The sequence below is a fragment of the Lissotriton vulgaris genome, chromosome 7, assembly GCF_964263255.1.
Source record: "Lissotriton vulgaris chromosome 7, aLisVul1.2, whole genome shotgun sequence".
NCBI classification, from domain to species: domain Eukaryota; kingdom Metazoa; phylum Chordata; class Amphibia; order Caudata; family Salamandridae; genus Lissotriton; species Lissotriton vulgaris.
The window spans coordinates 667,616,005-667,630,084 of NC_141695.1; the positions used below are offsets into that span (position 1 = coordinate 667,616,005).

Sequence of the window (14,080 nt, forward strand, 5' to 3'; positions counted from 1 at the left end):
GGATTTATACTTCTACTTGGGCTGATGGCATATTGCAAAGTTAGACTCAGAATATATTCCTACTTGTCGAGGGAAGGGTTTGCCTACAATTTGTTCTTCACATTGGTCACCTCAAGTGTTTTGTAGTTCCTAGGACTCCTCAGGATCTGCGCGCTTTGGATGACCTAAACTGAGGGCGTGGTGTCCCAACTGCTTCCGGACACCTCCACAGGATATGTCAGATGTTAAACCAGCTAGCTCTACAGTACCACTACCACCCCCCTGTATCTTACAGTGGTGTAGGTTGTTTCTGGCAACCACGGAGCATGAAAGCCCAGATTCCAGAGGGATTGTGGAAAACAGTACAGTACATTTTGCTCAGTCACAGGATTTCAATAAGTGTTTATTGGTCGAAAAATCTGTCTTGTGTAAAACATATTTGCTGCGACAATCAGGAGACAGAAGCATACAAAAGTGATTGCAAGTACCAATATAGTAAATTGTAGATACATTTCTACTATAGTTCAAATAAGATGAACATGAGCAGTTTAGATAAAATAGATAATAGATAAAAACAGTAGCACTTGCATATTCCTAAAATGTGTGCCCTAAGTAATTTGCCTAAATGTACCTAGCCTAGATCTGTATGTGTTGCATGTATATGCGCATATGTAGCCAAGAATCCCCTAGGGAAGAACCATCACGCTCACTTGATGGTAGAGAATGAAGGACCCTGTTTCTGCTGCGAGGATGACTCCCAGCACGGAATGTCAGACCGCTGCATGTCAAAAGACCCTGTGTCAGCTTGGAAGGAATTTTCTTCTGATTTGTAGGGGGTAATAAGGGTCTTATATATAAAAGTGGTCACTTCAGAGTTTCTTCTGGCATCAGTATGTTTTAAAAACAATCATAAATGTTTTGAAAACAATCATAAATGTTTTGAAAAGAATCATAATTTTTTTCTCGAACAACAAGAAATGAATTTTCAAGTTGATTTAATAGTGCCTGGCTCTATAAAAAAAAACTCTTGTCTTTCAAGTTCTTCCAATGATCCCACAATAGGATTTTCACCTGACTGATATCTCGTTTACACGATGTGGAATCATGGAGTAATCTTGGTTATTAACTGTCACGTCCATAACATGAAAAGTTGAAAATTATGCAAGGTAAAGCTGACATGAACAACACTTTACCTGGTTTTATATTGGAAACAATTATGTGTCCAGAGCATTGTTAATAAGAGAACATCAATTCTATGATTATAGAAGGTCAGGCACATACTATGGTGTGTAGAGTGGCTGTGCGAACTGTTTTTGAGAAAAGGATGCATAGGAGGAAATCTGCCTTGCATACATCATAATATTTATAGAACTGTTTTGATGGTTTTCATGATTAAACTATGTGTAATGTATTTAATCATCTTATCATAATACCTTGGATTCATCTATTGTCCGATGGAAATGTGAGAGTTTTTCTTTCATGTGATTTGTTAGTCAATGTAAAGGGGTAGACATTGGCTTTACTTTTTGTTTCCCATGGTGACTTATTAGTTCTCCCTCTGATAATGATGGTATTTATGCTTTCCCGTTTTTCGTGTGGAAGATTCTTCTATTAGTTATGCATCTCGTATTTCAACAATGTCTCATACTCTGCAATGGCACTTGTTATCACTGTTTATTTGGTTTGCATAGGAATACAATAGTTTACAAATGGACCTTTTTTCCAAAATTGATTCAAAATGCATGTTTTTCCAAATTAATCTGCTTCATTTCTGGATTGCCGGAGACCTGAATATTTGTGACTCTGGATAGCATTCTATATTGCTTACATCACCATATCTTATGCAATATGTGTTGTACCACTTTAACACCATCCATTCACAAAGTAACCATTACCGTTTACAGTGTGCCTTTGACACATTTTGAATATGTGAGTAGAGAGTAAAGTCGTGACATAAATTGTACCTGTAACAACAGGCTAGAGATAAACAAAATGGTCCGTGTCCTTTATTCAGGATTTGCTTTAGTTCACAACCTGTGCTATTACGGGTTTGGTATCGACCCCAAGGACTAACATGCTACTAAATCATTGTCTTTGTAATCTGTGTAGGACGTACATCGTGAAGATGACGCAACAAATGCAAAGTCTACATCTTTCCCAGTCAAAAAAGACAAGTGCCCCATCCTCTCCAAATGCAGCAAAACGTTTGTATCGGAATCTTTCAGAGAAACTTAAAGGAAGCCATTCGTCGTTTGATGATGCGTACAGGGCACGATCGGACCCGTTCAGAAAATCGTCTGTGGTAAGTGCTTATGGCTTGCATCGCCAAACCGGTTGGCTGTGGCGAACAGTTTGAAATAAATGAATATACCACGCACCTCACCATGTGTGTAATGAAAACATCATTGTCTGGAGCTCTGCATACCTTATCGAAACTGAAGTCTGATCGAAACAAGAAATATATTTGATTTAGTACTAATGAAAGGTTATGATTTAAGAACATTGTTGCACTCTGTGTGTGGAAAACCAATACTGTTGCTCTTGTGAACACTGTACACATTTAGCATCTGTAATAATTCACATATTCACATTTACAGAGCAGTTTAAGCAAAAGAATCTGTATAGCATTTACAGCAAATTTTACCTAGACACAATGAGGTGGTAGACAACAGAAATAATGGTAGAGCAGAACCTTCCGAGTAAACTATCATAAACAGATTGATATACTTACCTTAGAGTTATGTGTTTTACTTCGAAAGACGCTGGTCGTGTTCTTGGTGATGTTGACTGTAGGGGTAGTGCATGAGCATAAAGAAACATAACGATGAAATAACTGTTCTTTTAACTAATTTTTTTCAAGTAAGTAAAGATGTAAGCAAAACAAATACAACTGAATAATATTTGTGAGAAGCACAACAGCTCATGTACCTCCAAAAAACACACTGTTTCAGCTTTTCACTTAGCTCTTTCCTTCCCCCACCCCTCCACTCCCAGGGGCAACAACTAAAACTTCACAAGCTATGCTATGGTAAAAACAGGGTGTAGAAATATGTCTGGAGACAGGCCTTGTTCTCCATCAGTCAACCACGTTTGGCAATATCTAGGGCTAGCACTTGCAATCGAACACTTCTTGCTAGGGAACCCACCATACCATTATCATTCAATGTTCTTGGACATGATAGGTCTGTTGAGTTACGTTGCAGGTACGCAAATTAAAAGCCTCCAGTTTTTTTCAAATATCACCCTCACATCTTTCAGACCAAATGACAACATCATCTTCAGTATGATAATTCGCATGCGCTGTGGCCCCACAATAATAGATGGCGGGTTAACTCTTGTCTAGCTCATCGCTATCTCTGAGTGCAAATTCCCTGGGGTCAGAGAACTTACAATTTACCAGTGCTTTCCAGCCTTTGAATTGTACAGCCCCTCGTATGGGTTTACCTCACTACCCTTCACACAACCATCCGGTGCCTTGCAAAAGCAACCTACATAATCCTCCCAGGACTGGTGAGACAGTTTCTACCCGCCCCTGAATCTCAACCTGCACTCTTATTAGATGAATTCATACCTCAAGGACACGGGTCTGTTTCATGCTGGGATACCTCAGCCTGTGCCCCTTCTCCAGCGACAGTAGGGCATCCCTACCAACACTAGAGATATGCCTGCTCCCCAATCCTCCTCAGGGATTCTGTGCACTTTCAAAGTAACCTCATATGCCTCAAACCACCTGTATTTGTCATCTCCCTTCTTGAAGTCAGGCACCATGTCCATGGGTATGTGGATCCCTTCTCTACCACTGGGCATTGTAGTATTGCTGCCACCATTTCTGCAAGACACTACCAGTTGTTTGAGTTTTAGGGTCAGCTCCTTAAAACTCAGTTCATGAGCCACCCATATCTTTTTCTCTTCCAAGGCCCTCTGAACCTCATATTTTCTCTCCTCTGCAGCCAGCTGGGCCAGCTGAAGCCTCGGATCCCTCTCAGCCTGTGTGTCCTTCAACTCCTCAGGACACAGTGCTTCCTGTATAGGATGCAGGGGGGGACTCACACTCTGTGGGATCCCCTCTCTCCTCTGGAGCCTTTGCCAAATCATTTTTCTGTTTTTTCCCCCCTTCTCAGGGCTGCTTCCCTCTTGGGTCCCTGATTCTGAGGCCAGGTTCAATCAGGGTTCGGCATTTTCTAAGTAGCTCTCTTCAAACTCTTTCTGTGCTGCATATAGCATTCTACAGCCCGCCCAGGTTTTAAGTGCGATCTGATACTCCAACTTTGGATCATCCTTATGATTTTTCAGTCTTCTCTCTCTGAACAACTTCCTCAGCTCAGCCATGCTGTAGCTCTTAATGGTATTAATGTCCTACTCCACATGCTACGGTAAACATCGTTTACCACAAAGTTTTTACAACGCGGTACCGTTTGCAAGCATCCCTTACAACGCAAGTCGTTACCACGACTTACGCTGGAGGGCGCTAAAGGATTAAAAATAGTAAATTTACTATCCCAACACCTTCCCTAGGGTCCACGGGGACTGGTGTTAGAATAGTAAATTATACTATTCGAAATCCGCACCCCCAACGCAAGTCGTGGTAACGACTTGCGTTGTAAGGGATGCGTGGTAAAGGGATGCGTTGTGACGGTACGCGTTGTACCGTCATACATCCACATGCTACAGGCCCCTGGTAGATACACTGCTGCCTGCCCCATCCTTGGTGTCTTGATTCCCATTCTGGAGGCAGGGGGATCCTTATTCCTTCCCTCAGCTCATGGTTCTCCTCCCCTGTTGTTGTTTTCAACTTCCTGACTTCCTCATAGGCTCAGAGGGCTACCTGTTGATCTATGTTGGAAGTATTCCTGTTCTCATTTAGTCCCTTCCTTGCAGAACCTCTTCAGCTCACTTCCGGTGTAGGATGCAAGGCTGTTGAGATCAATTGACATCCTGAGAAGGTGCTACAAGTGTAACAACAAAAAGAGCCCCAAGTTGATGAAGGTGAAGCAGTAATAAAATGCAGAAAAATCATCAATTGAGAGAAAAAAGAGAATTTAAAACTCATAATGGTCTTAAAACGTGGGTTGGTAGTATATACCAAATTAGTTCACTATCAGGACATGCAGTACATGAACGTCCATGTCTTATCCTTTACTTATATAGCACCCTGCACTATGGGCTGCTTAGGGCCTACCTTAGGAGTGACTTATGTATGTGTAACAAAAGGGGAGTTTAAGGCTTGGCAAGGGGGTGTAAATGCCAAGTCAGACTGGCAATAAGCCTGAGACATGTTTAAAGGGGTGCACAGACAAAATATCGACTCCAAAATATCGAATGGACAAAATATCGAGTTAAAAATATCGACAACAATAAAATATCGATAACAAAAATATCGTTGGTCAAAATATCGAATAAAATAATGATAAAAAAATATCGAGTACAAAAATATCGACTCAAAAAAATTGACAAGACAAAATATTGATAAATAGTCAAAGTAAAAAATATAGATAATATGTAGAAAAAAGGTTAAAAAAATATATATTTATATTAATAGTAATATAAATTGTAGTTAATGTTTAGGAGCGGGATGTTGGGTTAATAGGGGATAAGGGTGGGGAGTAATTTAATAATAATTAATTAATTATTATATGTTTGTAAATATTTTTAATTAATAATTAATTGGTAATTAATTAATATTAATTAGTTAATTAATTAATATAATTTTGTACATATTTTTAATTAGTAATTAATTGGTAATTAAATAATATTAATTAGTTAATTACATTAATTAGAGTAAATTATTTATATATATAATTTTTAGTTATTGTTAATTAATTAATTGGGAAAAAATAATATTAATTATTAAATTAAATTAATTACAGCTAATGTGCTAATATATTTACTTTATTGTTATTGTTAATTAATAATTACTTGGTAATTAAATAATATTAATTAATTTTGGGAAAAGGAGTATTTTTAGGGTTCTGGGTCAGTTTTGGGTTTTTGGGTAAAGGGGTATTTTTAGGGTTCAGGGTCAGTTTTGGTTTTTTGGGTAAAGGGGTATTTTTAGGGTTCTGGGTCAGTTTTCAGTTTTTGGGTAAAGGGGTATTTTTAGGGTTCAGGGTCAGTTTTCAGTTTTTGGGTAAAGGGGTATTTTTAGGGTTCAGGGTCAGTTTTCAGTTTTAGGGTAAAGGGGTATTTTTAGGGTTCAGGGTCAGTTTTCAGTTTTTGGGTAAAGGGGTATTTTTAGGGTTCAGGGTCAGTTTTCAGTTCTTGGGTAAAGGGGTATTTTTTGGGTTCAGGGTCAGTTTTCAGTTTTTGGGTAAAGGGGTATTTTTAGGGTTCAGGGTCAGTTTTGGGTTTTTGGGTAAAGGGGTATTTTTAGGGTTCAGGGTCAGTTTTCAGTTCTTGGGTAAAGGGGTATTTATTGGGTTCAGGGTCAGTTTTCCCTACTGTTGCACCCACTGGAGTGGGAATAGTAATTTTAACCCCTACGCTATCCAACGCTTTCCCTATGCTTGCACTCTTTGGAGTGGGAATAGTATTTTTTACACTTCTGGTATCGTACGGTAATATAATAGTATCTTATTTAATTATAGTATGTTAGTATATATATATGTTTTAACAAATAAGATTGAAAAAAATTATTTTTATTATTTTCATTTAATATTTAATTATTATAAGTTAATTTAAGTATTTTTAAGTATATTTTAGTAATTAAATTTGAATATTAATTTAATTTAACACTGTTTAATAAAATTTATATTTTTTACAACTATATTATTGTAAACGATATTTTGTACTCAATATTTTTGTACTTACCTGTTTGTAGATACAAACTCGATATTTTGACTGTCGATATTTTGTCCACGATATTTTTGCAAGTCGATATTTTGTCCCTCGATATTATTTCAGTGATCTGTTTAAAGGCCTACTGGTGTGGGTGGCACATTTAGTGCTGCAATCCCAATAGTAACATTGAATTTACAGGCCCTGACACAGGTAGTGCATTCTACTAGGGGCTTACACCTAAATAAAATCCCAATTGTGGTTAAACCAGTGTTGTCATGTTTAGGGAGAAGCCCATGCACTTTAGCACTGGTCAGAAGTGGTGAAGTGCTCAGAGTCTTAAGGCCAACAAAAAGAAGGTAAAAAAAAGAGGAGAAGGAAGGCAAAACTATTGGGGTGACCCTTCAGAGAGGGCCATTTTCCAACAAGCAGATTAAGTTGATGTTCTCTGTGGTCTTCAAAAGTGTCCAACTTTGATGAATGAAAGTAGCATTTCAATCGTATAGTCTTTCTATGAGGTACTTTCTAGGGACTTTTCATTCTCCTCCGTGAAGAGCAGTGCTTTCTACTTCTGCTCATTTTTGGAACCATTGCCTCAACTCTCACACCATGATTAGAGCTATTTTGGACACAAGTACTACCATGTCACTTCGTTTGCTTTGGGGCACAGAGATTACCCAAGTAGGTACAGTTTTGGAGAATCTATACCAGATCTACTCTTTTTGGATTCAAGTTGGGTAGTGACAGCTTCCAAATAATCACTCAGTTCCAAAATGCAGCATATTAGTTTGAGAGCATCTGGTGCATGTAGCAGGCATGTTGCTGTAGGTGCAATTGACTTTCCTGGTTTTGAGGTATGCTCTATGTCTGAATTTAAAGTGTATATTTAAGGTGGGTGTTTTGGGAAACTGCAGGAGTGTATCTTAGAGGGAAACAACCATTACAATGCAGTCATTACAATGCACTACCTTTACAATGTAGCTGTGACAACGCAACTGCCTTTTCATCGCATGCCATTACAATGCATGCCATTACAACGCATGTCACTACAATGCATACCATTACAATGCATACCATTACAACGCACACCATTACAATGCATTATAAGGTATGTAATGGGGAGGTTTTTAGCTTTAGGGTGGGTATAGGTTTTGGGGTACATGGGGATAGTATTTTTCACCCTACACTATCCAACACTTACCCTACTGTTGCACTCACTGGAGTGGGAATAGTAATTTTTACCCCTACACTATCTAACAATTACCTCGCGGTTGCCCCAAAAGTATTATGCATTGTAATGGTATGCGTTGTAATGGTATGCGTTGCAATGCTATGCGTTGTAATGGTAGTTTCTAAAAATACGTTGTAATGGCATGCATTGTAAATTCATGTATTTTAATGGTAGTTGCGATGTAAAAACCACATTGTAAAGGCATGCGTATTTGTTTGCGTTGTAACGTCATATATTCATCTTAGAATCTGGCTATATTTAAAGATTGTTACATCTTTTTCTAGATCAGTTTCACATTTAATTTTTGTGTTATTAATGGCTTTTTGTGACTTCATTAGTAGATCCCTCCCACAACTCTTTATATAGAATAATCTTCACACATCATTGGTCTGAGGCTCTATGACAAGTGCTCCCCATCTTTCCTGAATTTTCAGCACCATATACTAAGGCCTTACTATAAAGTCAAATATGTCAATTGGTGATTAGGCTATTTAACCATATTTTAGAGATCAGAGCACATACACCGGGACCTGGAAAGCAGTGCTCCTGCTTGTATACTTCGAAACCTAGCATACCAGTCACCAAGTCCTAAATCTTTATTTGGTTGTTCATGGCAACCATAAAAGAACAAGATAGTTATCCATGAATACATGAAGAAAACACACATATACATTATATCCAGCATAATAAAGTCAGGATACAATAAAAACAGGTTAAAAGGAACGCCTAATACATTAATACATACTCAGTCAAGTCTTGAGAGCTTAGACATTAAGACAGTGCATACAATTCTACAGCAGCAGATAAACCATGTTAATTGGGATGCAATTGTAAGTACATGAGTACATTTAGCACTTCAGTAAAATTCAGGGTCTTCAACAGAGGTGTCATGTCAAAAACTGCTTTCTGGGCCAACTATAGTAATTATAGAACAGAACAAAATGTATGGTGTCCTGCGGAGAGCTATCGTCACAGCTGCAGGGTGTCCTGTTACCAGGGTGGACCCAGCCACAGGGTGTGGCCAGCAGATTATGTAGTCAATTAAATCAAAACCAGGTCAGAAGAAAGCAGTTTTGACTACTGGATACCTGAACTAAGCAGTGCTCCATACCCTGAACAGTCTTTGAAAGCATGTGTACCCTCACAGGATGTTTCATCACCTCAGCCCTTTCTCTGGTTAATGATGCCTGCTAAGAATACAGCTCTTTTATACCTTGTAGATCCCAGGATGGCAAGGAGTGGGAAGTCAGATAGACGTCCACTCTCCCAATTGCAGCAGGTGCTATCTTAAGCTAGGCTAACCAGGGAATTCTTTGTAGACTATCCAGGGACAAACAATCAGAGAGGATCAATCTACTGATCTTAAGGTCCTCCCTGGTCCAGACTTGTATCCATCAGAGCAAGTGACTAAGAGCAACTATATCAGAAAGAAACCTAATTCCAAGTTCCGAATGTACTGCAAAGCCAGGGTACATTTGCGGGCCCTGGACAAGACACTTTAGAAACTTGTTTTTAGCCGCTTGAATTATGTTGGTCTTCACATACCCCCAAAGCTCACTACCACACCGGACCAGCGGCACACACTTAGCATTGTAACTCTCTAAGCAGGACTTTTGGAGATCAAAGCTCTCCACAACACCTGTAGATTTAACAAGCTCAGTTCTCTAACACAGGCTGCCAGTTGTTCTTAACATCAAAGTAGTGAAAGGCTGAGACGTTATCCAGTGTGTGGGCCCACCTCCAAAGTCTTAGAGCTGGTAGACCATGGACACACTACCATGACATAAGATTTGGTAAAGTTCAGAACTCGATCCAGGCTACCCATAAAGGTGACATATTTTCCCAATAGAAGCTGCAGCCCCCGGGCCATGAGGTCCATCAGGACTGCATCATTGGCATAACAATACCAGTAGTAACCTCAATCCTGCCCTAGGACAAGCAGCCTGGGCGGAAAAAAGGGCTTGCTTAAACCTTTTTCATATAAAGTTGTCCATGTTATGTTATGGTATGATGGTTTTATAGCACTCACAGCTACTCAAAGAGTGTCAGCACACCATGAGTGCAGCACACTGTGATGTACTGCTGCATTCAGCACCTGATCCATCTTGCTTGCCTGGGTTAACTCCTCTCAGGCTTGTTTCTCCAAGGTATATTTACGTTTGGCTAAAGCCAACTTGTAGGCCTTTCTATGGGCTACCACAAGGCTCCTATCTCTTAGGACCTGCTCCAGGGCCACCTTCAACTGCCAGAGACACTTGGAGCAAGCCCTATCAAACCACTTTGGATCCGGCCCACCCACCTGGGTTAAGGGTACACACAGTAACTCATTACCTTTGCAGGTAATACCCTCAAATGCTTGCACACATCCTTTGTAGGGGTGTCTGCGTCAAAACATATGGATATCTCTCAGGCCACATTAGATAAAAGAGAAGGCTTAATGTGTACGTGTTCCTTCTGGCACCAGTTTTGTCGCCTACCGTGGTTTACAAGGGAGAGCCCTCTAAGAGCCCACACCTGTAATTGGGTGGAATCCAGAAGACCCTCAAGTTCTAAAAGCAAGGGGTTGTTGTCACCAGATGAGCTATGAATGATGTTGAAGTTGCCAATACACAAAAATAGGGGCACTGAAACAAAGATAAAATCAATGATGCAGGTGCAACTCCTCCCCTTAAACAATTATAGGGTTAGGTGAGTTAGTCAACTTATCCAAGGTAAACACAAAATAACGAGATTCTAAGATCTCACCAAGCTCCAAGCCTTTCTTGATATGAACATGAACAAAATTAACGCCCATCTGACATCATACACCTAGGCTTAAAGACATCATTCATTAATGGGTAATCATATAAGTGGCAGTTAAAATCCCCCACTAGCCATATCAACTCCCGACCCCCCTCCCTCACCATGCAATACCACTCAGCATAAAATAGCGGTGACCACGTATATAGTGGCACTTTTCTCACAACAATATAAAACAGTCTAAGTGGATCTTTTTATAAAGACTGCAGGAAGCCATCAGCTGTGCTTTTGTAAACCCTGCTTCCGTTGTCTTCTTGCCTTCAAGCCATTTGTTGACCCACTGTAGCTTTGTCACATGCTAATATAATTCACAGTTTAGAGCACCCAGAACCATGATGCTCTATCTGTAATTTTGGTTTTAGGGAAGTTCAAAATATATGGAGAGAGAAATATGAAAAAAATTATCAGAATTAAAAAATATTGTAATGCAAAGAATATCATTGTCAAGTATATGTTTTTTGGGGGTAAGTAATATCATTGTTAGGAATATTGCTTTTAATATCCCTTACAGTAATAAAGTTGTAAAAGATATCTTTTTTTAATCACTTTTATTGTGTTTTAATTTATAAATATATTTTTAGTTGTTACTGTTGTTTGCATAATTATTTATTTAATTATAGTTTGTAATTTTAAGTAATTTAGAATGTTTTATTTAATAGTTCTTAGAAATTCATAGTGTCATTAATTTAGTACTAATTAATAATGATGTTTTAATTGTTAGTCATGTAATTGTTTATTAATTATTTGAATTGTTTAATATTGATTTCTTTCAGTTATATTTTAGGTGCGGGCTGCTTGGTTTATTGGGTGGAGGGTGGGAACGTATTAATTAATGAACAATTAATTATGAATTATTTAATTTACCATTATTATGTAAATTGTTTAATACTGATTTATTTTAAATGCGGGCTTCTGGGTTTGTAGGGGTATAGGGCCGGAGGTTAAGTAATAATTAACAATTACCTATTAAACGTTATTAATTATTCAATTGTGTAAACTGATATGAATTTGTTTATGTAATAATTGAACTTCAATCGATTACTAATTATTGCATCTTCTTTATGGTAGTTGGGGAAGTTGGATTTATATATGTTATTTGATTTGTTTTTCCTTTCTTGCTTTATCATTTATTTATTTCATTGTGGATTTTAGCTAAAAACACAGCTAACAACTAATAAGAGCTAACAACACAGGGCGCGTTAAATCAGAATTGAATTGATGGAGGCTCTGGAGGCAATGAAACCATCCCTAAAGGGCGATCCGAATGTTGCCGTAGCTAGCTACTCTGAGTGGATAACTATAGTACAGAAGACGGTCCATGGTACCTTGGTTCTGTTCTAAGATTAGGGAAATGAAAAAAAGCTGTGAGAGGCAGGAGAACATCTGGAGGAGTGATTACTCTACAGAAGAAAGAGGAAAGTATAAACAAATCATAATGACTATAAAACTATGATTAAAGGGGAGAAAACAAACTACTTTATGCAAAAAACTTAAGGGACTGATTATGAGTTTGACAGTCCATTAGACCGCTGATTTGATGGTGGAGGTGCGGTGGCGGTTGGAGAACGCCGCACCAGTGATCTGACCACCATATTACAAGTACAGCAGTCAAACCATTTTGGGACCACCATAACCATCAGGGAACTGCGGTTATCCTGCCATGAAAAGGCTGGTGTTGGGAAGACAAAGGGGACCTTAGAGGGGCCCCTGTTTCCCCTGTACACTGGGATGCATGTAGGGGGGCCAGTTCCTGTACCGCATGGACTAAACAGTTCATGCCATGCAGGAACTTACTTTGGCGTTCCAATTACGGTCCAATTTTCAAAGGCAAGGAAATGGAAATTCCGATGGACCAGCCACCAGATCACGAGAAAACTCCTAAACTGGCAGGCAACAGAGGATTGACTTTGGCGGTGTGGGACAGGGGAGTGCCAACCTGCTCCTGTACCCCCAAAGTCACAATCAGTCCCTAAGTCAGAAGAGCTCTTTAAGATTGAACAGGTGCTCCCCTGTCCATCCACTGTCAACACCCTAATTCCCAGCCAGACTGTATTTAACAACTTAGCAGAATTCTTCAAAAACAACAATGTAGAGGCAGTATATAGGGAATTTGATGCTATTCAGGCTGTTACACTACCCATTTCAGGAAAATAATTTTTTAGACCCAAACCACCAGGATTTTCACAACTTTCTGCCCGTCACTGGGGAGTGAATTTCAGAATTAATTTAGCTAACTAAGTCAGGGCCCCATCTGGCACATGTCTGCAGAAAGTGTATCAGGAGATAGCAGACGCAATTGCTACCCCTCTTACTTCCTTACTGAACAGCATCATCAATGTTGGTATCTTACTGATGACACTGATTAGAAAAAGGGGCCCATCTTCTGTTTGCTCAAGATATCTTCACTGAACCCAACTGAAGAAAAGAACTACTGCCCCATCTCATGCCTTCCCATGACAGCTAAAATGCTAGTGAAGCATTTAAATATCACCCTCTCCAAATATTGAGATCAACATCAGATTCTGGCTGCAGCACAGTTTGACTTTAGAAAAGCCCATAGCACAGAATCAACACTGGTATTGGACGCAGAAGAGTAATTTCATATCATGGACAATGGAGGAAAGGCTGTGTGGTCCTTTTGAACCTATCCGCAGCCTTTGACATGTTGATTCACTCTGTCTTGAAGCAAAGTCTTGCGGAGATAGGGGTCTGTGGTCCTACCTATGTCCTCCTATGTCCTTTTCTTACAGGTAGAGAGCAATCAATCACATTTGGAGATTTTACCTCTAAACCTTTCTCCTCCCCCTTTGGTGTCCCACAAGGGTCCTCACTGAGCCTCATATTATATATTATTTATGTGTCTCCCATTAGCAATGCTAATAAGATGCTCTGGTTTCTCAAACCTTTCCTATGCTGACAAGACTCAAATTGTAGTGTCAGTCACCGGCAAAATGGAGGAAATGATGAGTCGTTTCAACAACTGTATGCTAGCCATCTTAAGCTGGATGAGCAGTCACTGCCTTAACCTAAAGTCAGAAAAAACTGAGGTGCTCCTCTTTGAGAAGGACACCTTGTTTTGGAACCTCCTTTGGAGGCCACAAACCTTGGGCCACCCCCCAATACCGGTACCCTAAATGAGAAATTTTGAAGTAATCTTTGACTCCAAATATCCTTTACTTACCAGACCAACGGGCTAATTTCTTCTTGTTTTTTCATGCTAAAAATCATGTCTTTTTTTTCCTTTGAATGACAAAAAACAGTAATTGTAACTCTGGTCTTGTCAAGATTAGAATAATG

General features: G+C 39.2%; 1 protein-coding gene across 1 annotated transcript in view; it reads left to right on the forward strand.

The window, feature by feature from the left end:
- The first annotated feature begins 2,104 nt into the window (after window positions 1-2,104).
- ANKFN1 (ankyrin repeat and fibronectin type III domain containing 1) overlaps window positions 2,105-14,080 on the forward strand; it is a 1,140,330-nt gene continuing 1,128,354 nt past the window's right edge. Inside the window, exon 1 of the mRNA XM_086928764.1 lies at window positions 2,105-2,281. Coding sequence (XP_086784890.1) covers window positions 2,105-2,281 — 177 coding nt within the window. The remainder of the gene's footprint in view (window positions 2,282-14,080) is intronic.